The sequence below is a fragment of the Myxine glutinosa genome, chromosome 10 (genome assembly GCF_964187855.1).
Source record: "Myxine glutinosa chromosome 10, kmMyxGlut1.1, whole genome shotgun sequence".
NCBI classification, from domain to species: domain Eukaryota; kingdom Metazoa; phylum Chordata; class Myxini; order Myxiniformes; family Myxinidae; genus Myxine; species Myxine glutinosa.
Window position 1 is genome coordinate 917,313 of NC_136270.1, and position 24,975 is coordinate 942,287.

The 24,975-nt window shown below is 42.8% G+C and overlaps 2 protein-coding genes across 3 annotated transcripts in view; one reads left to right on the forward strand and one right to left on the reverse strand.

Annotated features, from left to right (window-relative positions):
* The window catches only part of LOC137433495 (receptor tyrosine-protein kinase erbB-4-like), a 538,358-nt gene that overhangs the window by 127,494 nt on the left and 385,889 nt on the right, over nt 1–24,975 (reverse strand). For both annotated transcript variants that reach the window (XM_078785237.1, XM_068125823.2), the window contains exons 15-16: nt 18,851–19,008; nt 9,161–9,202 (exon numbers count right to left, since the gene is read on the reverse strand). In XM_078785237.1, coding sequence (XP_078641363.1) covers nt 9,161–9,202; nt 18,851–19,008 — 200 coding nt within the window. The remainder of the gene's footprint in view (nt 1–9,160; nt 9,203–18,850; nt 19,009–24,975) is intronic.
* The window catches only part of LOC144894123 (uncharacterized), a 554,169-nt gene that overhangs the window by 104,068 nt on the left and 425,126 nt on the right, over nt 1–24,975 (forward strand). The window lies entirely within an intron of this gene.

A 24,975-nucleotide genomic window follows, 5' to 3' on the forward strand; every position in this document is an offset into this window, starting at 1 on the left:
ATATCAGTTTTGGTTGCACATTATGTCAAAACCAAAATGAAGGAGAGGGTGGTGGAAGGTTGGCTTCTACTATGAATGGATTAGTTGTTTGTGTGTGTGTGTGTGTGTGTGTGTGTGTGTGTGTGTGTGTGTGTGTGTGTGTGTGTGTGTGTGTGTGTGTGTGTGTGGCATATTTTTTGTGTCTATTAATTAGGTACTATTGAAATGTACCATTTAACCCTTTAGACTGTTGAGACCCTTTCGACCTTTGAAGACCCTTTAAGATCTTGAAGACCCCAAAGACTCCTAAAGACCCAGAGAACCCAAAAGTCACCAAGGACCCAAAATACCCAGATGACCCAAAAGTGCCCGGGTACCCAAAAGACCCAGATGACCCAAAAGTCCCAGAGGACCCCAAAAAACCCCGAAGACCCAGAAGATCCAAAAGTCCCCAATGACCCAAAAAATCCAGAGGACCCAAAGACTCTGAGGACCCAAGAGACCCCCGAGTCTGGCAGGAGGGTATGCCGCAAGGTGGTGAAGACCAATTAAAATTTAATACAACTGCCAAACAGGCCCACTAGTTACAAATAAAAGGGCGACTTGTGTTGTAGTTCTGGGTCTATCACTGCAGACTGCAACTAAGCTGGAATTCGGACTTCATTTTGATATACTGGCAAACAACCCAAACCTACGGACGGGTTGATTCTCCAACTTTTATTACGTCTATGGTTTTATTAGCCTGTCCCGTGCACAGCAAGCGACGGGGTTTTGCAATCACTTCTGTGTGTCTGTGCTGTCCAGGCCTTAACATTTTTACCATTTGAGTTTCGTCATTAAATTTTCACCAAAACTTTATGATAATCCGGAGAAGTCAAATTAACAATTTGGTCAAAAGGTCGAAATGTTAAAAGTCAGTGTCCCCTAAAATCATCAATTTTCATCCAATTGACCTGAAATTTAAAGAATTTAGATACTGGGTCATTGAATTGGTTTACCAATCAAAAGCTACAAGCCAAATGTTTTTAGATCAAAATGTCAAAGGTCAAGGTTGCATAAAATTGTGAATTTTCATCCAATTGACCTGAAATCTTAGGAATTTGCATATTGGGTCACATAATTGGTTCACCAATAAAAAGCTAGAAGCTGATTTTTTTTTTTAGAGCTAGAGGTCAAAGTCATTGTTGACTTGAACTTAACTAAAGGTCAAGGTTGCGTAAAATCATCAATTTTCATTTTGCTTTTTTTTTAAAACTGTTTTTGTTATTTTGAGCAGACCGAAGAAGACGAAGATGTCTGAATGCAAATGGACATGGATGGGCTTTGCATTTTCACATGCTTTCTAGTTATGACTTGCAATACCAGCATCCACCAAGGTGGTGCTTGCTACACGATGCACATTTACATTGAGAGAATTGGGGTCCTTCCCCACTCCTGCAGAACAATGCTTGCTATGTTGTTGTTTTTTAACCACATAAAACCAACACTCGGAGTACAACTACCAGTTTTCAACATGTAGTGACATATAGTTTAAGATGCATCATTTTCGACATGAATAGACGGTGCAAGGAGAATCAATTCACCAAGCTTTTTCCTCACATACTGATGCTCTCCTAGCAAATATTCGGTTCGTGTGGCGTGAGTTAAAATCAGGAACCAGCAATCAACTCTTTCAGTGTGAGAGAACGAAGCATGAGGAGGAAGAAGAGGAGGATTTGTTTTACGTGGACTCTCTCATATCGAGGGGCTTGGAGCTAAAAGGAGTGATCACGTGGAGTGAGTGAATACTGTACTTCACTGTTCTTTGGTTTCCCTTGGGACTATCACCAGAGTGCTACTTCACCACCCACTCGGTGTTCACTACAATCCGATGAACTTTTCAAAAAAACAAAACAAATTCCGTCACTTTAGATCACTTTTTGCCGGTGGAATATTCATTTTGTTTAACCACCACTCTGCTGTGGTCACCCCGAAACATTGGTATTTTCGTCTCCTGAAAAATCAACATTTCATGACGTGTTTACGCGCCGAGACCTTTGACTAGTTTCTGGGGAGCATTGGCTGTATCGCAGTGGAATATCCACCTTTACTCCCATTTCACCACATTCCTTGAGCGTAACGGAGATTGAGGATTGCCAGGCAGCAACTAACCACCATATGATCACACGTGAGTAGAAATTCACACACATAATTTCTACAATTTCATTATATCGGGCAGTTCAGTGATGCATATAATCAAACAAACATACAAGCAATACAATATTATAGTACTCGTTAAAAGCCGGTCAAAAATGATGGGTTGGAACAGTTTAGTTGAAGGTGCGGCCTAGTAAGCATGCCAAAGTCTGAAGCCTCGGACTAATGTCAGTTGTGCTAATAATCTTCTTTATTTATTAGACATCGTATTGATGGAAATGAACACTCGTTTTTCTCTGCGCACGTTGCACATCATGTGCAGGAAATTTCATCTCCCTGCACCTTGTATTTATTGTTATTTAAAAAAAACACTTTTGTATACTGCCCTTGAGGCTCAGTTTGCAAGCCACCGTCTACAATTTCAATAGAAGAGACATAATGACTTTTTATGAAAAATGTATTTCGAGTTCGTCTTATCCTCAAAATATACCTGTAGTGAACACACATTCGTGTTAAAAGATTGGCCTTTAAAACCTATCCGTATGAAGGGGGACAGACATCTGTACAAACACACAAACTGACGTTGAGTTTTATTTGGTAGATGACAATTCCTGAATTATATAATGTCTATTGTTTTCATGCAGAGAATTGGCATATTTTATTATGACTTATAATACCCCCCCTCACACAAGAAGCGATGCTCCAAGATAAACATTTACATCAAAAGTTTGCTTCTTCACCCACTCTGAATCACAGGGAATATGAATTTCTTTCTACACCCGAAAACACCCCAGGGCACACGCTAAGTACAACCCTCAGTATTAAACTCATTCCGTCGAGCGGTGTAGAAATGAACAGAAGTCAAATAAACAGACACTTCTCAAAACATACACACACACACACACACACACACACACACACACACACACACACACACACACACACACACACACACACACACACACACACACACACACACAGTATTTTCCCCATAAAGTTGTTTGACTCAACAATTACAATAATTTATTGAAAAGCAACTACTATTCTTAATGCATTACTCCATTATTTATGGAGGTTGTAAATTATATAAATTATACAGCAACGTATACTTTATTTTAGTCATAATCCTCAAAATAGTTATAAGCCAAAAGTAAGAACTACAATTAATTGAAAGTGATTGACAGATTTTCAAATTGCTTTGAAATTCAGCTGGGCTTCTTCTTCATCAAAACATAATGAATTTGTAAAAGAACGTCAATAGTAACGGGATATCTTTGCACAATATTGATAACTTGGTAAAATACTGTACACTTTTCTGTTGAACATATCACTAAATATGCACATCAAACCACATTATCAGTCACGTGATGTCTAGTTTGCATGAAATGAACATATGTAAGTAACCTCTAAAGAATTTTGAAACAGGTTAACCTTGTCACAACTCTAACATATACATGTCTACTATGTAACCAGACAAAAGCTCACAGATTTTGTGGATAAATACCGCACAATGAATCTGATATAAAGCAAGCCCATTGATCACAAGATGAAAAGCATTATGACGAAAAGGTATTTGGAGATTGTCCAGACATCACGGACTTTTGAAACACCGTCTGTAAAACCTGCCACTAATGAAAAGGCTAGCGGCTCTGGAAGCAGGCTCTTGAAGGAAGCCTCCGTCAGTAATTGAGAGAGGCTGGGTGAATTTTGCCTTGGGCATTTCAATCAGCAAGGCAAATGTCAAACGTGGCTCTCAGAGACTAGCAATCTGTAATTATGTTCACACCTTCGCAGGAGTGTGAGAACACCCGGGTTAATTCCACCATAAACTTTCTCAAACTGGGATGACGTGCTCCATACGCTAATATATCGCCATAAATATCACAAATCTCAAAGGTGCTAATCACGTGTTGCATGCAACGTTTACACAAAGGAAATTTAAGCCTGAAATATTGAAGGTAACGAAACATCAGGACATTTCGTAAGTTTTGTTTTTGACGCATTTTACATTTCAAAGGAAATGATGCACTTGCTGATATACTTCGCTCTTTCCACGCAATACTTTACATGGAGCAAGGTTTGAGTTTTCTGGCCACACAACTTTTTCTGCTAGATTCTTGGGTTGTGGAACCATGACTGCTATTCTCGCTTGGCCTGTTCCATATGGGCTCCTGCTGTGGATTTTGTCACAGCATTACCTCGCCGGTGTATTCCCTGCACATCTCCTCATCTTTTCATTTCTCTTTAAACATCTTGGGTGTTTGGTTCCCTGATCTTCTCTTAAGCCATTAATACTTGAACTCATTTTCACCTTTAAACTACTTTCCTCTTATTCTCATTTATTTTCTTCCCCACTTTTCTTTTTTCACTGATTCACTTCCTCATCTTTGAGCTCTATTTTAAGTTATGCATGACTGTCATGGTATGAAAGAGTCATTTGTTCAATAATAAGAGTCAACCTTTTCGATATTCGACTCATATAATGCTGCCCAAAGGCCAACTTTCTCGCTTTTTTTCAAAGTGCAACTTAGGTCTTCTATTATACTTATTGAAAGAGTTATGAGTTTTAAAAATGTGATAAGCATTTTTCGTTATTGTTATAATCTTTAAATAACAGCGGCATCGGACATTATTATTATTATTATTTTCATACATAGTCAAGGCTCGTGGAGCTATAGCTCTTCCACGAGCCTCGACAATGTACACAAATAAGAAAATAAAACGTGCATAGAATAAATATGTCATGCATAGAATGATACATGCAAAATCCCTAAAAGAAGTCGTTGACCTTTGGCCTATGTTGACCTTTTGGCCTATGGTGACCTCAAAATAATTGGCGGTTGATTTAAGTGATCTGATATGCAAATCCTCTTCAAATTTCAACTCAATCAGATCAAAATCGAAGATTTTAGAAACTTCACCTAAGTTGTTGACCTTTGGCCTATGTTGACCTTTTGGCCTGTGTTGACCTAAAAATAATTGGTGGTTGAATTAAGTGACCGGATATGCAAATACCTTTCAAATTTCAAGTCAATCAGAGAAAAATTTAGGATTTTAGAAATTCCACCTTAAGTTGTTGACCTTTAACCTATGTTGACCTTTTGACCTTTTGACCTCAAAATCAATAGACTTCTTCCTTATAACAAACTCTACTATTTGGTACAGTTTCGTAAGGATCTGTTTAAAATTGTGACCTGTAGGCGATTGACATACAAACAGCCAAACAGACAAACACACAGACAGACAAACAGACAGAATAACGCACAAGACCAACCAATATACTTGAAACAAGACCGGAAGTCTAACAGCGGCGTAGCTGGTAAAATCCGATCAGGATGAAATTTCTTGAGCATCTTCTTGAACATAAATCATCCTGAACATAAATTGATAGAGAATTTTTTTATAATCATGTCGGTCACGTAGTTCGGCCGCCATATTGTTTTCAGTGAAAAGCCTGAAAAAAACACGAAAAACCCATTTTCACTGACACGACTGAACAGATCGAGGCCAATCTTTGCAGGCAAAATCGCATACCCATGACGAACAAAAAGGTCATCAAGCATGACGTCATAAGTCACATGGATTTGGAGCTATGACGTTTTGAAGCATAAACCTTTAAAACCTAGCTCCTCCCTCATTGTTGATCATATTGAGTGGAAACTTCACAGATGTCTTCAGTATATCAGTCTGCTAAAATATACTTTTGGAATTTGCGATCGGTCACTTGGTTTGGAATTGATAAATTAATTGAACGAAAATATTTTTTTAAATTGTATCTCTTGAACCGCTTCATTGATCGACATGAAACTTTATAATATTGTAGAAGTCATGAGGTGGAACAAGTATACAAAATTTAAAGATGATTGGATGTACGTTCTGGAAGCTAGAAGTTGTAAATGTGTGAAGAAGAAGAAACTCACCTGAGCTTCTCAGGCCATATCAATGATTCTGGCTCTGCGATTTTCAGGTTTATTTTCTTTAAAAATAATTTTCTCTGCAATGGTTTGACGGATGGGCAGAAATTTTTCACCAAAAGCGCCTCGGCCTGCAGAATCTTTTAATTGTAACTATGACATCGTATGTCACGTGGTACTGGCGCCATCTTGGAAAAAACGAAAACATTTGCACCTCTATATGTATATCCAAAAGCGCTGCGTAGAAAAGATTAAGACATGGCTCATTGTAAAGAACTATCCATGGAGAATAACCGATGTGAATGACGATGTCATAGGTGCCTCCATTATGACGTCATAATTCGACAAGTACAAAACTTCATCCGATCACGATGAAATTCCTTGAGCATCATCTAGGGATAAATTGATTGAGAAAAATAAAAGAATATTGTGAAAGAGGGGTTGTTATAAAGTTATAAAGTGCGGGGATGTGTGTGTGTGTGTGTGTGTGTGTGTGTGTGTGTGTGCGTGAATGTGTATGTGTGTGTGTGTGGGGGGGGGGGGGGGGGTAGGGAGGATGTGTATGTGTGTGTGAGAGAAAGAATAATAATGTGAATGAAAGTGGGGTTGTATCAAACCAGGGGTTGCTTTAAAGCGGGGTTGTATCCAAGGGGGGTTGTATCAAAGCGAAGTTATATCAAAGTGGGGTTGTATCAAAGTGGGGTTGTATCAAAGTGGGGTTGTATCAAAGTGGGGTTGTATCAAAGTGGGGTTTTATCAAAGCGGGGTTGCATCAAAGCGGGGTTGCATCAAAGCGGGGTTGTATCCAAGGGGGGTTGTATCAAAGCGAGGTTGTATCAAAGTGGGGTTGTATCAAAGTGGGGTTGTATTAAAGTGGGGTTGTATCAAAGTGGGGTTTTATCAAAGCGGGGTTGTATCAAAGTGTGGTTGTATGAATGCGGGAAGGAGGAGGAAACCGGTCATCACTGACAACTGTTGTAAAGTGGCAGTTCTAGTTATTATTATTACTATTACGAAAACGATGCTACTGAAACGGTACACTGCTGTATTAATAAACCTGGGCTTAATTTGTCCGAAGCGGTCCAAATAGTAGGCATAAAGCCTAAGGCCTATACGTACCGTATTGTTGCAAGAGACATAACGCCGATGCTTTCGATATTTGATGGTCATTTTAATAATCGGTTTGTTTACATTTTTCATTCAGTGTGAAACACAAAGGTAGAGCATGGTGATTGTGATATATGACAGGTTCGACGATATGTTTGAACTTGAACGAATTGGAATCAAAATGCCGGAGTGTGGAGAGTCAGCCGCCGTACTGCCGTAATGACATCAGACGTAATCACATCACCCAGTCATGTGACCAGATCCTCGGCTCTGATTGGTATACGTTTGAGAGGACATACATACATACAGACGGACAAACACTGTTCTCGACGGCTTTGCATATGGTCAACGTTGTATAAATCTTTGAGGAATAATGCCTTCCTATGATAACACTTCACATGTAATAATGCTTTACTTTGATAAAACTGAACAGAAAAGGACATAACAGACAAAAACAGGATGCAAAACACAAAAGGAAACAGAAAATCGACTCTTACGCATGGTGCAATCTACCCGTACTTCTGATAATAAGGAAGGTAACAGTTTGTAGTCAAATCCCATTCCGAGTGGGAGCAAAACACTAGCTAGCCACCTCAAAGTAGAGTTCACTTCATAAAATATTTCCTGATAGCTCAAATGGAATGCAGAGTAATTCATCCTCATAAAAAAACCCGTTATTCCTTCTTGACATTCCAGACCTGAAACCCAAACACACTCCACATTCTGCAAATGTAAGTTTACATGACTATCAAGACCTCTTGCAAACGTATATCTGTCGAATCCTGAAGTGTTGCTGACCCTTGGGGAAAGACGGATATGAAATAATGTGAAATTTGAGCGGCAAATTTGAGCGGCAAATTTGATTGGCCGTGATGACGTAAGATGCCATAATATTTTGGCCAAGTACTGTTAAATTCTAAACGGAAGGGTTTTGAAAATTCTAAAAAAGCGATTTGTGTTCTGCAGTGTTCAAGTATATAATTAAATTGAAATAAAAGAATGATTTTAAAGGTTGTAGAAAACTAGACCAATAGTCTAACAATGGTGTAGCTGGAGAAATTTCATACTGATCGGATCAAGCGTTCTACTTGTCGATCTATGATGTCATAATGAAGGCAGCTGTGACAGTATCATTAACATATGTTATTTCCATGGGGAGTACTTTACAATGAGCTACCTTTCAATTTTTTCCATGGAGCGGTTTCGGAGATATGGATGTGCAATTTTTTTCGGTTTTTCCAAGATGGCACCCATACCAGACCTATGACATCATAGTTAGCATTAAAAATTCTACAGGAAGAGGCGCTTTTATGTTGAAAATTTCGTGTCAATCGGACCAATGGTTGCAGAGAAAACGCATTTTAAAGGGAATAAACCCACAAAGTACTGGCAGAAGGGACATACAGTACAGACATACGTATTACGTATGTACATACATACGGACAGACAAATGTTGTTCTAGATGGCATTGCCCTAAGGGCTACGCCACAAAAAAAATTGGAAGTTTACCGCAGTTGATAAAGCTTCTTTTCCACTACCTTAACATGTTACATTACTTATTTGTGCCTGTTGTTTGCGTCCTTTATGCCGTCCTTAAAAACAGCGTTTCCTTTTTGAACTTTGGAATGATTTTCAATTTTGGTTGGCTGCCAGGCAGGCAGACAGAGTAAAAAAAAAAAACTCACTCCTCTCTGTGCAAGTATTATCTGGCTAAATTCAGAGCCAGAGCACTGCGAAACCACAGGTTTCTTTTCAGATTGATGTCCCGATTGATGTTCAAAATATAACATTCAATTGAAATTGAGTTGTATCTCCATCATAAACTGACCTTTGTGGACAGAAGGGTAGATGGACAGAGAAGTGAACCAATTGTTTAACCCTGCTTTTTGTTTCACGTGCTCGGTAACATTAACGTGTTGAGTTTTATGGCAAAGATTAGAGGAGCTTCCAATCTCAGAAACATAAAGACAACAAACAGAAAAAAACAATGTATATTTCATTGCATGATTATGCTATATAATTACCTGTTTCGTGGTATGCAATCAACAGCATCTGGACCATCACACCTGTGGGTTTCAGGTGACATAAAAGCAGCACGTTAGCACAAGATGCAAATTATTTATATCATTTGCGGCCTGAAATGTCATAGCACAGATCATAGGCTGTTGCTGGCCTTGTGATACCTTGTTTTGTGCATTCACATTGTATAGCATCAAAGTTTTTTTTTTGTAAATCACAATCCTGATGTCTCAGATGACACTAGCAGATTATTTATTACTCAAAATGTATGTTATCCGAAGCTTGAGTGGTAAAGTGCTCAGATTATGCATGTTGGCCTGCTGATGAAGTCATTAAGGTATAAGCAAGCACTGTCTCGGACTGCAGTGTTCATGTCAACTTGTGATCATTACATATTGTCCATTTTGGTGGTAGCCCATGGTTATGCCCTGAATAAATTTCTCCTTGTGCTCGTAAGTTTAGCTCAAATCATTTCGGATCTGCTATAAATGTACAAATACAGTACTGTAAAATGGGGGGAATAGGGACAGCAAGGTGAATAGGGACACAAACTGAAAAAAAGTTCGGAAACTATTTTCGCTGAAAATTGATAACCATACTGATTTGTTGATATTTGGGGTGAAAGTGTTCTCTTGTTTTAAAAAAAAAGCAACTTATAGTCCCTATTAAACCCATATATGGATTAAATAGGAATAAATAGGATTTTTACGGCTGTCCCTATTCACCCCGTTTTACGGGTGAATAGAGACAGTCACTAATACAAAAAAATAATAATCAAGAAATAGGGACAGTTTGGAGAAACTTTTTATCCCATATTTTTTTCATTGGCACCATGGTTTATATTATGGGTGCATATTATGTGCATCCATCTGAGCTATCAATTTAGCAATAAGTTGGAAACTCAGGATTGTTTTCTTGATTGTTATTTATTTGTATTAGTGACTGTCCCTATTCACCCGTAAAACGGGGTGAATAGGGACAGCCATAAAAATCCTATTTATTCCTATTTAATCCATATATGGGGTTAATAGGGACTATAAGTTGCTTTTTAAAAAAAACAAGAGAACACTTTTGTTTTGTTTTTGTTTTTTTTTGTATACAAGATCGAGGCTCGTGAAAGAGCGAACATTAATCACACAGAAAGACAAACCGACACATAAAACATATAACCGGGAGCGGTAGACAAGATGGGGAGAGAGGGGGAAGGACACAAACACAACATTTGAGAGCAGGGACCGAGAGACATGGAGACATCGAGAGATCTGAGAGAGGGCGAGGGCTTTGGGGGGGGGGCATGGGAAGGGGGCGGTGGGAGAGGTATAAAACATATGGACACTGCCAGGACTTCCAGGAAAGAAGTTGGAATTTCAAACAAGGTGGATCTGGGGTGAATTAGCGGGGGTAGAAAAGATCAAGGTTTTGGATGGGGGAAGATAAGAGATGGTGGTGAACAGCTGTTTTAAAGACCTGGAGGGAGGAGTGGGATTGAAGGGAGTGAGGGAGTTTGTTCCAGAGGCGGGAGAAAAGAGGAATGAAAGAGTGAAGGTGAGCAGAGAGCCGAGATTTCGGCAGTTTAACCATCAGAGGGTTGCTGGCAGATCTTGTGCGACCTGTAGGAATATTTGGGGGACAGAGCACAGAGAGAGCTGGGGGTGCAAGGCCGGAGAGGAGTCGGTAGAAGACAGAAAGACCACCTACCTGCCTGCGGTGAGTGAGTGAAAGGCCCTCAGAGATAGCTTCATCGCGGGAGATTCCAATAATTCTGAAAGCTTTGGTTTCAACAGCGTGAAGCCGAGCTAGGTGTGAGGCAGGAGCACCGGCAAATAGGGGAGAACAGTATTCCATTGAGCTGCGGATGAAAGCCTTGTATGTGGTGAGGAGCTCAGGTGTGCCGAGGAAGGACTTCGCACGACGGAGGATGCCCAGTCGACGACTGGCTTTGGAGGCCAGCTTGGAAATGTGGTTTTCCCAAGAAAGATCATGGCAGATAGTGAGACCCAAAATCTTGAGCGACAGAACTTCTTGGAGAGGATTGTTGAGAAAGTAGATGGGAGGGTTGTCCAGTCGATCTTTTCGGAGAGACATAGTAAGAGTGTGAGATTTGTCAGGATTGAAAGACATGTTCCACTTGTTTGACCAGTCTGTGATTTTGTCCAGGTCTTCAGAGAGTGAGGAGGCAGCAGACTGCCGATCTGAGGGAAGAGGGATGGAGCGGCAGAGAGTGGAGTCATCAGCAAAGAGATAGAGAGGATTTTCGAGAGAGTCAGAGAGATCATTGATGAAGACCAGAAAAAGCACGGGGCCCAGAACACTGCCTTGGGGAACTCCAGCCTGAACAGGAAGAGGAGATGAGAGAAACCCATTCAGGGCCACACGTTGACGACGACTAGAGAGGAAGTCCGCCAGCCATGCGTGGAGATTTCCATGGATACCAAAGGAGGAGAGTTTGGTGAGCAGAGCGGGGTGCCAGACCGTGTCGAAGGCACGTGATATGTCGAGGGAGACAGCTCTAATTTCCTGTTTGGCATTGAGGACCTCCATCCATTGTTGAGACAGCAGAAGCAGCATGTCCAGAGTAGAGTGACCTGGTCTGAAACCAAATTGATGATCAGAGATCAAGCCATTGGAGAAGAGGAAAGATTTCATATCCGAAGCAATGATGGATTCCATGACTTTGCTGATAATTGGGAGAAGGCTGATTGGTCTGTAGTTGCTAGGATCTGTTTTTGCACCTTTTTTGTGCAAAGCGGTGATGTTGGCTGATTTCCAAGCAGATGGCAGTTGACCTTGAGCAAAAGAGAGGGTGAAGAGAACAGAGAGAGGGTGAGATAGAGCAGCAGAGCAGGATTTTAAGACCCGTGGGCTGATGCCGTCGGGTCCAGTTGCAGAATCAGAGTCGAGGGTTGACAGAAACTTTTCCACCTTGTCAGGAGGAAAGGACACGGAGTCCAGGAGCAGCAGGGTACGACTGGGTATGGTGGGTACAGAGAGGGATGGGTTTGGGACACAATATTTAGAGGCAAACACAGAGTTGAGGCATTCAGCTTTTTCACGTGCGGAGTCAGCTGTGTAGCCGTTTGAGGTAAGGGAGGGGATGGAGGGGGAACAAACACCAGAAACGGATTTGACCAGACACCACCAGGATTTGGAAGAGGGAGACAGATAAGAGAGTTCGGTCTTGAGAACGGAGAGATATTGTTTCCTGGCTCTCCTGAGGGTGGACACACACTTGTTTCGGGCTTTGTGAAAGGAAATGAGATTTCCTTCCGTTGGATTTGCTTTCCAGGAGACGAAGGCAAGTTGTTTCTGGGCAACAGCCTCACCACAAGATTCCGTGTACCATGGACGGGAGGAAGGGTATGACAACTGAAGACGAGATGGGATAAATCTGTGCATGAGAGAGAGCAATTTACTTTGGAAGAATTCCCAGGATGAGTTGATGTCAGAGGTGGTAGAGATGGGAGACCAGTCCAGATGATTGATGGCTGCTTAAAGACCATGCCAGTTGGCCTGAGTGAAATGCCAGACTCGTCGACGCTGAGCAGGCTCCCTGAGGATGGTCAGAGAGATGTCCACTTTAACAAGGACATGATCAGATGATCCGATCGGAGCAGAAGAAGAGCAGCAGACATTTTCGGGGAAGTTAGTCATAACCAAGTCCAGAAGAGAAGATGTTCCGTTGACTGAGATCCGGGTCGGGAAATTGACAGATTGTGTCAGTCCCAGTGAGTCGCAGAAGTCCTTTGCTGAGGAGCCATGGCTGGTGAGAGAGGTACCCACACCCAGCCAACTGGCATGATGACAGTTGAAATCACCACATATGAGGAAGAGAGAGTTGGGATGAGTCGATAGAAGTTGGTCCATATCATCAGACAGCGAGATGTAGATGGAGTCATCACTGTTTGGTGGACGGTACAACACACATATGAACAAGAGGTGGGAGCGAAGGGGAAGCCGTAGCCAGAGGTATTCCTGGGGGTGAGGTGGAGAGAGTGCAGTGCAGGGCGAGTGAGGAAGAGAGTTTTTGATAAAGATAGCAACCCCACCTCCAGGACGAGGCTCAGGTCTATCATACCGGAGGAGGGAGTAGCCCGGGAGAGATACTATGGAATCAGAGACATCATAAAGGAGGAAAGTTTCTGTTAAGCAGATCACGTCTGGTTTGACAGAAGCAACCTGTATGGAGAGATCAGTTAAGTTTGAACGAAGGCCCCGGATGTTTGAGGTCCATACCGTTAATGAAGAGGAAGGGGGAGCATCAGATACAGAACAGGGGGGAGGAGGGGTAGGGTAAGATGTGGAAGAGGTGGAAGAGGTAGGGAGAGCTGTTGAAGGTGTGTCAGAGATTTCAGAATAGCTCGGAGAAAGGGAAGGATGGGGCGGACAAAAGGTTTGATGGTGATTGGGTGAGCCACAATGAGGTGTTATTTGAGGAGGGGGAAGAGCGAGGCAGAAGGTTGGGGGAGATGGAGGTGAGAGTTTGAAGGGGGAAGAAGCGGGGAGGACGCTTTGAGGAGGGGGAGTGAGAGGGGGGAAATTGAGAAGCAATGAGGGTGGGGAGATTTGAAGGGGAGGGGTGAGGGGGGAGTTTGGGAGGGAAGGGACAAGGGGAGGGATTTGAAAGGGATGGGATATGGGGGAGATTTGCAGGGGAGGGGTGAGGCAGGAGTCTAGGAGGGGAGGGGCGAGGGGGCGTCTTGGCGGGGAGGGGTGAGGGGGTAGTTTAGGAGGGAGGGGGCAAGGGGGGAGATTTGAAAGGGATGGGTGATGGGGAAGATTTGGAGGGGAGGGGTGATGGGGAAGATTTGGAGGGGAGGGGTTATGGGGAAGATTTGGAGGGGAGGGGTGAGATTGGATTTTTGAAAGTGTACGATTTATGGGAAACGAACATTTATTGCAAAATGAGTTTCTTGTGACCTTCGAGTTAAAAATACGTTTAAGGACGCTGGATGGAGGATGGAGTGCAGGAGAGTTTAGGGAATGTAGAAAAAAGGCACTATAGGAGATGGATATTTTTTTGGGGATGAATTGATTTGGTGAGCAAGTCGAAAGCAGCCTTTTAAAGAAGAAGAAGAAAAAGGTGTTATAAAATATGACGGAATACATAACTTGAGGGGAAAGTGTAAACATTGAAGGTTAATGAGTGAAAACTATCTGGGGAAATGGGGGAGAAACACGTGGTCGAAGAACGAACGAACGAATAAGAATGAATAAACGAATGAGAACAGAAAAGGAAATGTTTTTTTTTTTTTTTTTTTTTTTTTGAGTTGAGATTTACACAAGGAAGTAGGCTATGGGTGAAAAGACTGGGAATACAGAGAACGAAAGTTATTGGATCACAAACGATGGGCCGCTGAGAGAAAAACAAAGCCTCAAGGTTGTACAGTGCACACTGTACAAGGCCTCAAGACACGACACGAATTAACACGATTTTCAATGCAGGTATGAAAGATTTGCACCGAAAAATCTTCGTCGGGACACAATATACGTACAACACCATAAATAAATACAGTTTTAACGAAAATACAAATGGGAACAATCACTTAACTTCGATTTCAAATCGTTCGCGACGCGGCAAAGGCCTTGCTCGCGACACGGCAAACAGACGATCAATTTATGAAAGATAAACACCGAGAAACAACCGAAGTTGCACACAATAACTTCACACACCGAAGGATAAATACAGTTTCGACAAAATACAATTGTGAACAGACTTAACTTCGAAAAACGTGGAGACCGTGTGGAGCTTCGAAAATCCCTCCCACCGTCTCCGAGATCTCGCGAGACCCAAATATCAACCCCAAATATCAACCCTTTCACCCCAAATATCAACAAATCAGTATGGTTATCAATTTTCAGCGAAAATAGTTTCCGAACTTTTTTTCAGTTTGTGTCCCTATTCACCTTGCTGTCCCTATTCCCCCCATTTTACGGTACTAAACGCTACATTCATACATTTACATTGCAGGTTTTGCATCTTTATTACCTCCACCACTAAAGGTGGACGGAGGTTATGTTTTCACTCCTGTCTGTTTGTTTGTTGGTCTGTGAGCAGGATATCTCAATAAGTTATCGATGGATTCGACATGTTTGTGTTCATGACGTCGTTGATTCACAACAACAAATGAAGCCCTTTTCTATTTCCATCTAGGTGGTGAGATAATTAGCTAATGAACTCAAAATGCAATGTATGTTTGCATGTCCACATATCACCAGATTCCGTTGTCGATGATTCCTCATTATTTAATTTTAACCTCTTAATTAATTTGATTTTCAACATTATTTAAATTATTCTCTTAATTCAATTTTAAACTTTTCACGTCATTAATGCCCTCTTTCTTTGAAAAATGGGGAGTGGGGGGTGGGGGGAGGGCGGGGCAGAGGAATGGGAAACAAAGGTGGAGATGCAGAGAGGGGGCAGAATCATTTTCGTCCTTTTTATAGTACCTTATAGGGACTATAATGCTAAACCATGGAACTTATTCTACTTTACAGTAGAATAAGACCTTTTAAGACCCACTGCCCCCCATCGGTAGATGAGCTTCTGTCCCACTTGAAACTGTTCATTCATATTTGTATCTATGCTCAACTAACGTGATAGAAGAAAATCAAGTCCGCAGCTGACAAATGTGAGAGCAGGCCTGAATATTAACATGTCGCCCAGCACTATGTGCAGAAGGCTGGAGCTGGAGAAGTCAACCATGCTGGGTATGGTTGAGGGAAGAAGAGGAAGAGGCAGGCTGTGTATGTGCTGGATGGATGTGGAAAAGCGTTCAACCAAGCTGTCACTGTCAGAGCTTTGGGAAGCAGTGCAGGATAGGAATGTTTGGAAAAAATCTGATCCTGAATGTCACCAGAAATCAGACACAACTTGACGGAACTAGAACTCAAACTATGGGCATTCTAGTCAGCAGACAAGGAGCGGAGTGATTTGCTAATTGTGTCATTAGCAGCATAATCAGTTAGGTGGGCGCAACATGATGCTACAGGCTGGCCTTCAAGTTTGCCGAAGACCTGAGCATATCATCGTTTGGAGTGAATCAATCAAATTAATCATTTGGAATGTCATCATGAATGAGATCATTACTCCTGTCGACATCCCACTGGCCCAACAGCATTGTCCTAACTTCATCGCCACTGCACAGGACTATGAGCATCACTTTCATGGACTAGAGTGAATGATGTTCAATTTAACATGAGTGCAGCATCCTAGGGAGGTGCGTGTTATTTTTATTATATTTTATGTTGAAGGCTACAGTCGCAGACTATATAGTCCTCATCAAGGCCAGTTGAGTTGATAAGTTGGATTACTTTGGATTCAATTCTGTCCAGTAAGTATGTGGAGCTAAAACCGCCTCAGATGTGAGAGCGGTACTCTATGTGGGAGCGGACAAATCAATCATTTATATAGTTGAAGCAACTGTTGAAAGGAGAAGAATCTTCGACATCTGAACAGGACTCCTAGTTTCTTCGAGGCAGACTTAACGATTTGTGTAATGTGTGGATTCCAGGAAAATTTGATGTTAGGGTAATACCTAGTAGGTTTATTGAATCACATGGTGTAATTGTAGAGTTGTCACAGGAGACTGGAGTTTCAGAGAGAGAGAAATGGGAAGAAATTGAGCTGTCGAAGCATTAAACTTAACCTGAATACATTTGTCCCACTGGGAAATGTTGTCCAAATCCAAATTTAAAGAGGTGGCTGTAATCAAACGAGATGTAGATTGAGTGAGAGAAGATGAGGCAAATGGGAAAAACATGGAGGAACGTAATGTCGAGTCATCAGCATATGAGTGCAAAACAAGTTAACAAGTCCACAACCAATCTCTTGATGGAATGGAAGTCAACCTGGTAAAAAAATAATGGCATAGCACCCACCAGCGAGAGTGTGATAGTCTAATTTGGTAAATGAGAAGACAGGCGGGCACTGGGGTCAATGGTGGTCACGTCATTAAAGCCAGTCATGTAATTTCTGCCAATGTGAACTTGTCTGTAGTCATTTGTAAACTGACATCATTTCCAATTTGTATGCTCATTTCAAACACCCATATTATTTTTGCATAACGACTCGATTCCACTGACATAATATTTATTTGGATGAGGTCGAGCGAAGGGAAGTCGAGACCGTCTATTCCTGATAGGTGAACACCCTGCAACCCATGCCTACAGAAAACAGACATTTTGGAATGCCGGCTGCATTTGCCATCCAATAATCAAGTAATTGAAAAAAAAATTCTCCATGGGTAGGCAGGCACTCCCATGTTGAAAGTTTTGTGTCAATCGCTCAAGCAGTTGTGGAGAAAATGAATTTAAAAGAGAAGAAATGTGAACGAGTGTGGGCGGAAGAAAAAAAAGTGAGGGCCTCGGCCGACGTTCCACAACATGACCAAGGATGGTTGTGGACGCCTACTACTAATTTCTTGAGTGTACAGATCAACGCGCTAATCGTCTTCAACCAAAATAAGAACATATTTAATTTGTACATACCAAGCTGAACAATCCAAGCATAAAAACACTCCAAGCTGAAAACTGCTGTTGCTATTTTTTGTGAAAGTAAACATCATGTACAAATGAGCAGTTATTTTTTAGGGCATTTTCACTTGTCAGGTTGATCCAAAGCTTTAGCAATTCCAATAATAATCTCATTATCGATTCGTACTACCTTTGTGTTGGGATTGGAAGGGAGGACAAGCTTTGGATGGGGTTGAAAGGTAGAAAGGGACTGAGTATTTATGAATGCAATTATACCTCTCCCACCTCCCCCCAAGCCCTCCCCCTCCCACATTTCTCCCGATGTCCCTGCTCTCAAATGTTGTGTTTGTGTTCCTCCCCCTCTCTCCCCATCTTGTCTACCGCTCCCCTTTTTTTTTGTGTTTTATGTGTCGGTTGACTTTTTGTGTGATTAATGTTAGCTCTTTCACGAGCCTCGATCTTGTATACAAAAAAAAAAAAAAAAATGCATGGTTTTGGGGACAGGATAAATGTACAAATCTCACATGCTTCCATGAGAGTGAGAAAAGATACACAGGGGAGTTTTAAACGTTATCGGAATGAAATACTCACAATAGTCCACTTCAAAACACTTATTATATTTTTCGATATGCAAGTCTACTCTGTGAATAAGAAACGATTTTTCCTTCTAATTATGTACAATAGTATATTGAAAATGAAAAATGTTGGTGCGCCTTGTAACATTAAGTATCACGTCCGGATAACTCTTTGTACGCCCCTCAAATCCCAACTGCAAAAAAACGTTTTCTGTTGTTCAGCGAAACTATTAAATTGGTTGTGAAAAGACTGCATGGTTCCACTCTGTGATCTCTTCAGTAAATAAAAGTATTTGACTGGTCAGCAAAATCAATTCCTGCTCGTTGCCGAAACAATTTGTCAACGGTATTATTCCAGTGAAATAATTAAATAAATTCTGCTTACATTATGCACATCCAAAGCTGGTAAGCATATCGTTGCCTGGCTCCTCATCATTATGACAAATTGGTTGGAGTGACTCGTAAAGCTGGAATAATTCGATAGCAATAAATATATCGACCTGACTTCCTCCTCCACATCCAAGGCGGTTCTAAATTAGTGTCAGCTGCGTGTCACCCTCTCGGATAATATAACCGTGAAATATTCCCTTGGTGTGGACAGCCTAGGCAATGGGTGAGACACGAGGCCTTACGCCCGGATGGACATACCGGTGAAGGCAATTTTTGTGGCACCGCTGACAGACGTTATACTTGTCATGGAACTTGGAGATGACTTCGTTGTTTTCACCCTCCAAATCCACCGGGCACGAAGAGACACAGCGTGGCCCGTCCTTGAAATGGGCACATGTTGTGCAGCGTTCAGGACCCTACAGCAATGCAAGCATTAGAAGGCTCAGCAGCAGTGAGCAAACAATGGATTTCACGACAATAAAAAACTCAATGTTTGTAATAGATATACAAGTCATGTAACTAGTTCAATATAATCATTTCAAAACGCAAATACTGGAAGGTATGTTATGAAATATGTCGAGCAATGGTGTTAATAAGGGTTACTTTGTAATGAGGATTTGGGAAGGAACAGACATGCATGTCATCATGTGATTAAAGATTACCATTTTATTCTTTACATACAATTCAGCCGTCACGCAACCAGTTACCTGGCTGCTTGTACATGGCTTCAGGCACAGAACCAGCTCATTATAGCCGATGGTAGTACATCTAGACAATATTCTAACTGTGAAGTCTTAAATTAGCAAATTTCATAAATACACTCTGAACATGGCGCACGTACGCGCACAAGAATACCAGGCCTGATGAAGTTAACTTCATGAAAGATATAATCCTGGAAATAATGCAAGTACATAATTGACATTGACAAGCACTGATACTATTGCTAGTTTACACAGTGAGTGTTGATTAATCGACAAACAGTGCCGACAGAACGTCTACACCACCTTTTAAATTTTTTACAAGCTTGGCCTGCATGGTAGGGTGCCATTTACTCACCTTACTTACTCACAAAAGCCCACCTTCACTCCCATTTTAGGTATGCAAAAAACCACTCTGGAGATTCTGAAGCCATGTGGCAAAAGTTTTTATGGTCTTTGGCCTAAAAGCAAAACGTTACGTTTGGCACAAACCAAACACAGCACATCACCCAAAGAACACCATCCCTACTATGAAGCATGGTGGTGGCAGCATCATGTTATGGGGATGTCTCTTGGCGGCAGGGACTGGGGCACTTGTCAGGATAGAAGGGAAAGTGGATGGAGCAAAACACAGAAAAATCCTGGAGGAAAACCTGCTGCCCTCTGCAAGAAAGCTGAAATCAGGATGGAAGTTCACCTTCGGCATGACAACGGCCCGAAGCACACTGGCAAGCTACACTGGAGTGGCTAAGGAACAAAAAGATAAATATCTTTGAGTGGCTCAGTCAGAACCCGAATAAATCCAATAGAAAATCTGTGGCATGACTTGAAGATTGCTGTCCATCAACGCTCCCAATGTAACTTGACTGTGCTTGAACAGTTTTGCACAGAAGAATGGGCAAAAATTGCCCAATCAAGGCCTACTTATTCGTGGAGAATAGAAAACCTCTGCATACCTAAACGTGGAGGGGACGTCGAGGGTGTACCGTCGCAAATCCCCACGTTTCCCACCCAAAGCAAAGTTGAAAGATGGGAAAAGGTTCCACCAGAAATGACACAATTTTTTTTTTGCATTTTTTTCTTGCCATGTGGCTCTTGCCATATACATACACAACCACACACAGACACATATATGTACACACACACATATATATATATATATGTATATATATATATATATATATATATATACTAGCTGAAAGCACCCGGCGTTGCCCAGGTTATTTTTGAATGAATTTACTACTATAATTCAGCTTTTACTCGCGGCCGTAGAAAATTGACTACTATAATTCAGCTCAGCTTTTAATTGCAAAATGGGCCCAGCCCGGCCGATGCGGCCTCGACCGACCTCACCACCTGGCCTATAACCTTCCCGGGGCCCGTCCTGACATTTTTGGTTCTTTTTGAATGTAATTCAGCTTTTACTTGCGGCCGTAGAAGAATGACTACTATAATTCAGCTCAGCTTTTAATTGTGAAATGGGCCCAGCTCGGCCGTCGCAGCCTCGACCGGCCTCGCCACCTAGCCTGTAACCTTCCTGGGGCTCGTCCCGACATTTTTTGTTCTTTTTGAATGAATTTACGACTACAATTCAGCTTTTACTCGCGGCCGTAGACGATTGACTACTACAATTCAGCTCAGCTTTTAATTGTGAAATGGGCCTAGCCCGGCTGAGGTGGGCCTCGACCGGCCTCGACACCGAGCCTATAACCTTCCCGGGGCCTGTCCCGACATTTTTGGTTCTTTTTGAATGAATTTACTACCATAATTCAGCTTCTACTTGCGGCCGTAGAAGATTGACGACTGTACTTCAGCTCAGCTGTTAATTGCGAAATGGGCCCAGCCCGGCCGAAGCGGCCTCAACCGGCCTCGCCACCTAGCCTAAAACCTTCCCGGGGCCCGTCCCGACATTTTTTGTATTAGAGGTTTCCTCCTATCTTTCACCGTTCAGGAGATTAGCGCGTGCAGACAAACAAACAAAAACTTTCTTTTATAATATAATAATAAAATAATAAAATAATAATATATAATATATAATAATAATAATATATATAAGAGAGAAGAGAGAAGAGGAGATATATATATATATATACTAGACGACCCATGACCCGTTGGGTCAATGTTATTATATATAATTAAGGGGTTACCATGGTTACAGTGGGGGTCAAAGGTCAACCTATGGCGAAGATATATAATTTTCTCACACTTTCTAATAGAGAGGCAAAATGCCATATAAAATTAAATTTACTGGTTCTAATTGCTTTTATTTATCAATCCTCACATAGAAGAGCAGTTTTTAGTAATGAGCAGTGAGGAGAAGACCCCTCAGCCAATGATGCCACCCCGCAGCCAATGATGTGACCCCTCAGCCAATGATGCTACACCTCAGTCAATGATGCCATCCCGCAGCCAATGATGTGACCCCTCAGCCAATGATGCTACCCCTCAGCCAATGATGTGACCCCTCAGCCAATGATGCTACACCTCAGCCAATGATGCCACCCCTCAGCCAATGATGCTACCCCTCAGCCAATGATGTGACCCCTCAGCCAATGATGCTACACCTCAGCCAATGATGCCACCCCTCAGCAAATGATGCTACCCCTCAGCCAATGATGTGACCCCTCAGCCAATGATGTGACCCCTCAGCCAATGATGCTACCCCTCAGCCAATGATGTTACCCCTCAGCCAATGATGCTACCCCTCAGCCAATGATGCGACCCCTCAGCCAATGATGTGACCCCTCAGCCAATGATGCCACCCCTCAGCCAATGATGCTACCCCTCAGCCAATTATGTGACCCCTCAGCCAATGATGCTACACCTCAGCCAATGATGCTACCCCTCAGCCAATGATGTGACCCCTCAGCCACCCCTCAGCCAATGATGTCACCCCTCAGCCAATGATGCTACCCCTCAGCCATTGATGCCACCCCTCAGCCAATGATGCCACCCCTCAGCCAATGATGCTACCCCTCAGCAAATGATGCTACCCCTCAGCCAATGATGCTACCCCTCAGCCAATGATGCTACACCTCAGCCAATGATGCTACCCCTCAGCCAATGATGCTACACCTCAGCCAATGATGCTACCCCTCAGCCAATGATGCTACCCCTCAGCCAATGATGCTACCCCTCAGCCAATGATGCTACCCCTCAGCCAATGATGCTACCCCTCAGCCAATGATGCCACCCCTCAGCCAATGATGCCACCCCTCAGCCAATGATGCTACCCCTCAGCCAATGATGTGACCCCTCAGCCAATGATGCTACACCTCAGCCAATGATGCCACCCCTCAGCCAATGATGCTACCCCTCAGCCAATGATGTGACCCCTCAGCCAATGATGTGACCCCTCAGCCAATGATGCTACCCCTCAGCCAATGATGCTACCCCTCAGCCAATGATGCTACCCCTCAGCCAATGATGCTACCCCTCAGCCAATGATGCTACCCCTCAGCCAATGATGCTACCCCTCAGCCAATGATGCTACCCCTCAGCCAATGATGCTACCCCTCAGCCAATGATGCTACCCCTCAGCCAATGATGCCACCCCTCAGCCAATGATGCTACCCCTCAGCCAATGATGTGACCCCTCAGCCAATGATGCTACACCTCAGCCAATGATGCCACCCCTCAGCCAATGATGCTACCCCTCAGCCAATGATGTGGCCCCTCAGCCAATGATGTGACCCCTCAGCCAATGATGTTACCCCTCAGCCAATGATGCTACCCCTCAGCCAATGATGCGACCCCTCAACCAATGATGTGACCCCTCAGCCAATGATGCCACCCCTCAGCCAATGATGCTACCCCTCAGCCAATGATGTGACCCCTCAGCCAATGATGCTACACCTCAGCCAATGATGCTACCCCTCAGCCAATGATGTGACCCCTCAGCCACCCCTCAGCTAATGATGTCGCCCCTCAGCCAATGATGTCACCCCTCAGCCAATGATGCTACACCTCAGCCAATGATGCTACCCCTCAGCCAATGATGCTACCCCTCAGCCAATGATGCTACACCTCAGCCAATGATGCTACCCCTCAGCCAATGATGCTACCCCTCAGCCAATGATGCTACCCCTCAGCCAATGATGCTACCCCTCAGCCAATGATGCTACACCTCAGCCAATGATGCTACCCCTCAGCCAATGATGCTACCCCTCAGCCAATGATGTCACCCCTCAGCCAATGATGCTACCCCTCAGACAATGATGTCACCCCTCAGCCAATGATGCTACACCTCAGCCAATGATGCTACCCCTCAGCCAATGATGCTACCCCTCAGCCAATGATGCTACCCCTCAGCCAATGATGCTACACCTCAGCCAATGATGCTACCCCTCAGCCAATGATGCTACCCCTCAGCCAATGATGCTACCCCTCAGCCAATGATGCTACCCCTCAGCCAATGATGCTACCCCTCAGCCAATGATGCTACGCCTCAGCCAATGATGCTACCCCTCAGCCAATGATGATGATGATGATGCTACCCCTAGACGACCCATGACCCGTTGGGTCAATGTCAGTTTGAATAGATATGAGAATATAACTAAAGCGAATGCTGGACATCATCAGGGAGATTATTTGGGCCAGCAAGCCATAAGGCTCACCTCTCCAGCGTTCTAAATCACTTACCTGTGACACGTGATTTCGGCCCTTATCTCCGATCACGTTGACGGAAATCACCACAGCATATCGTCAAGATCCCTCCAAAAGGCTCGTCTTTGTCACATACATCAGTCATCACGCAACGTGCGATCCACAGCCTCAAAACTCTCTCTCCTGATCATAGGACACTCATCCCACACGATGAGTTTTGTACTTCGAAAGAGGTCTGCGATAGTGGAATTTTTATCGATGTTGCATACGCCATCTTCCCTCGGTGTCAGAGGGATTTGGAACCTTGAGTGTGCTGTTCTTCCACCAGGCATGAGGCTAGCAGCTATGCCAGATGAGGCCACCGCAAGGGCAACTTCTCCACTCGCTCTCACTTTAGAGAGAATCAGGTTAATATTAATAAGAAACGTCTTCCCTGTGCCTCCAGGCGTGTCAATGAAAATCATTGATGACTGATTCGTGCGGATGTTGCTATTCGCGTCCATAGACGTGAGGTGTGATTCGTTGTCCGCGTCCATAGCGCCGTCGTAGGGTTGATACGACATTCTTCCTGCAAATAGTATTGTGTTTGTGCTATCGTTTTGCCGATCATCAAATGACAAATAAATTACATTGTGAAAATTAAAGATTTCAAATAAACCTATTTAAAGTGTATGCGCATATAAATAATTAAAAAAATCGAAGAAATATCTCTCGGTAATTTCCTGAAACATATTTTACTTCCGGGTAATAATGTTGAATGAAATGACGAAGATATCTACTGTATGCCTGTTATTTTAGGCGGTGTATTTTCGTATATCAACGTGGCGCGATTTTTAAAATATATCTCTGCAATTTCCTGTGTGTGCGTGAATGTTCTCAATTATTTCTTTTACCGAGTCTAAAACCATCGATAAAAATGAAATCAGATGGCGACTTAGATTGAAGATAAAGGCGTGAAACAGACTCAATGGCCTTGAAGATACAAGCCTTTCAGAATTCATTTCGTTCTATAAACGGAAACTTTCATCGGATTTTCTTCCCGTTTTTTTTCAACCGAATCTAAAACTATGTTAGCGACTG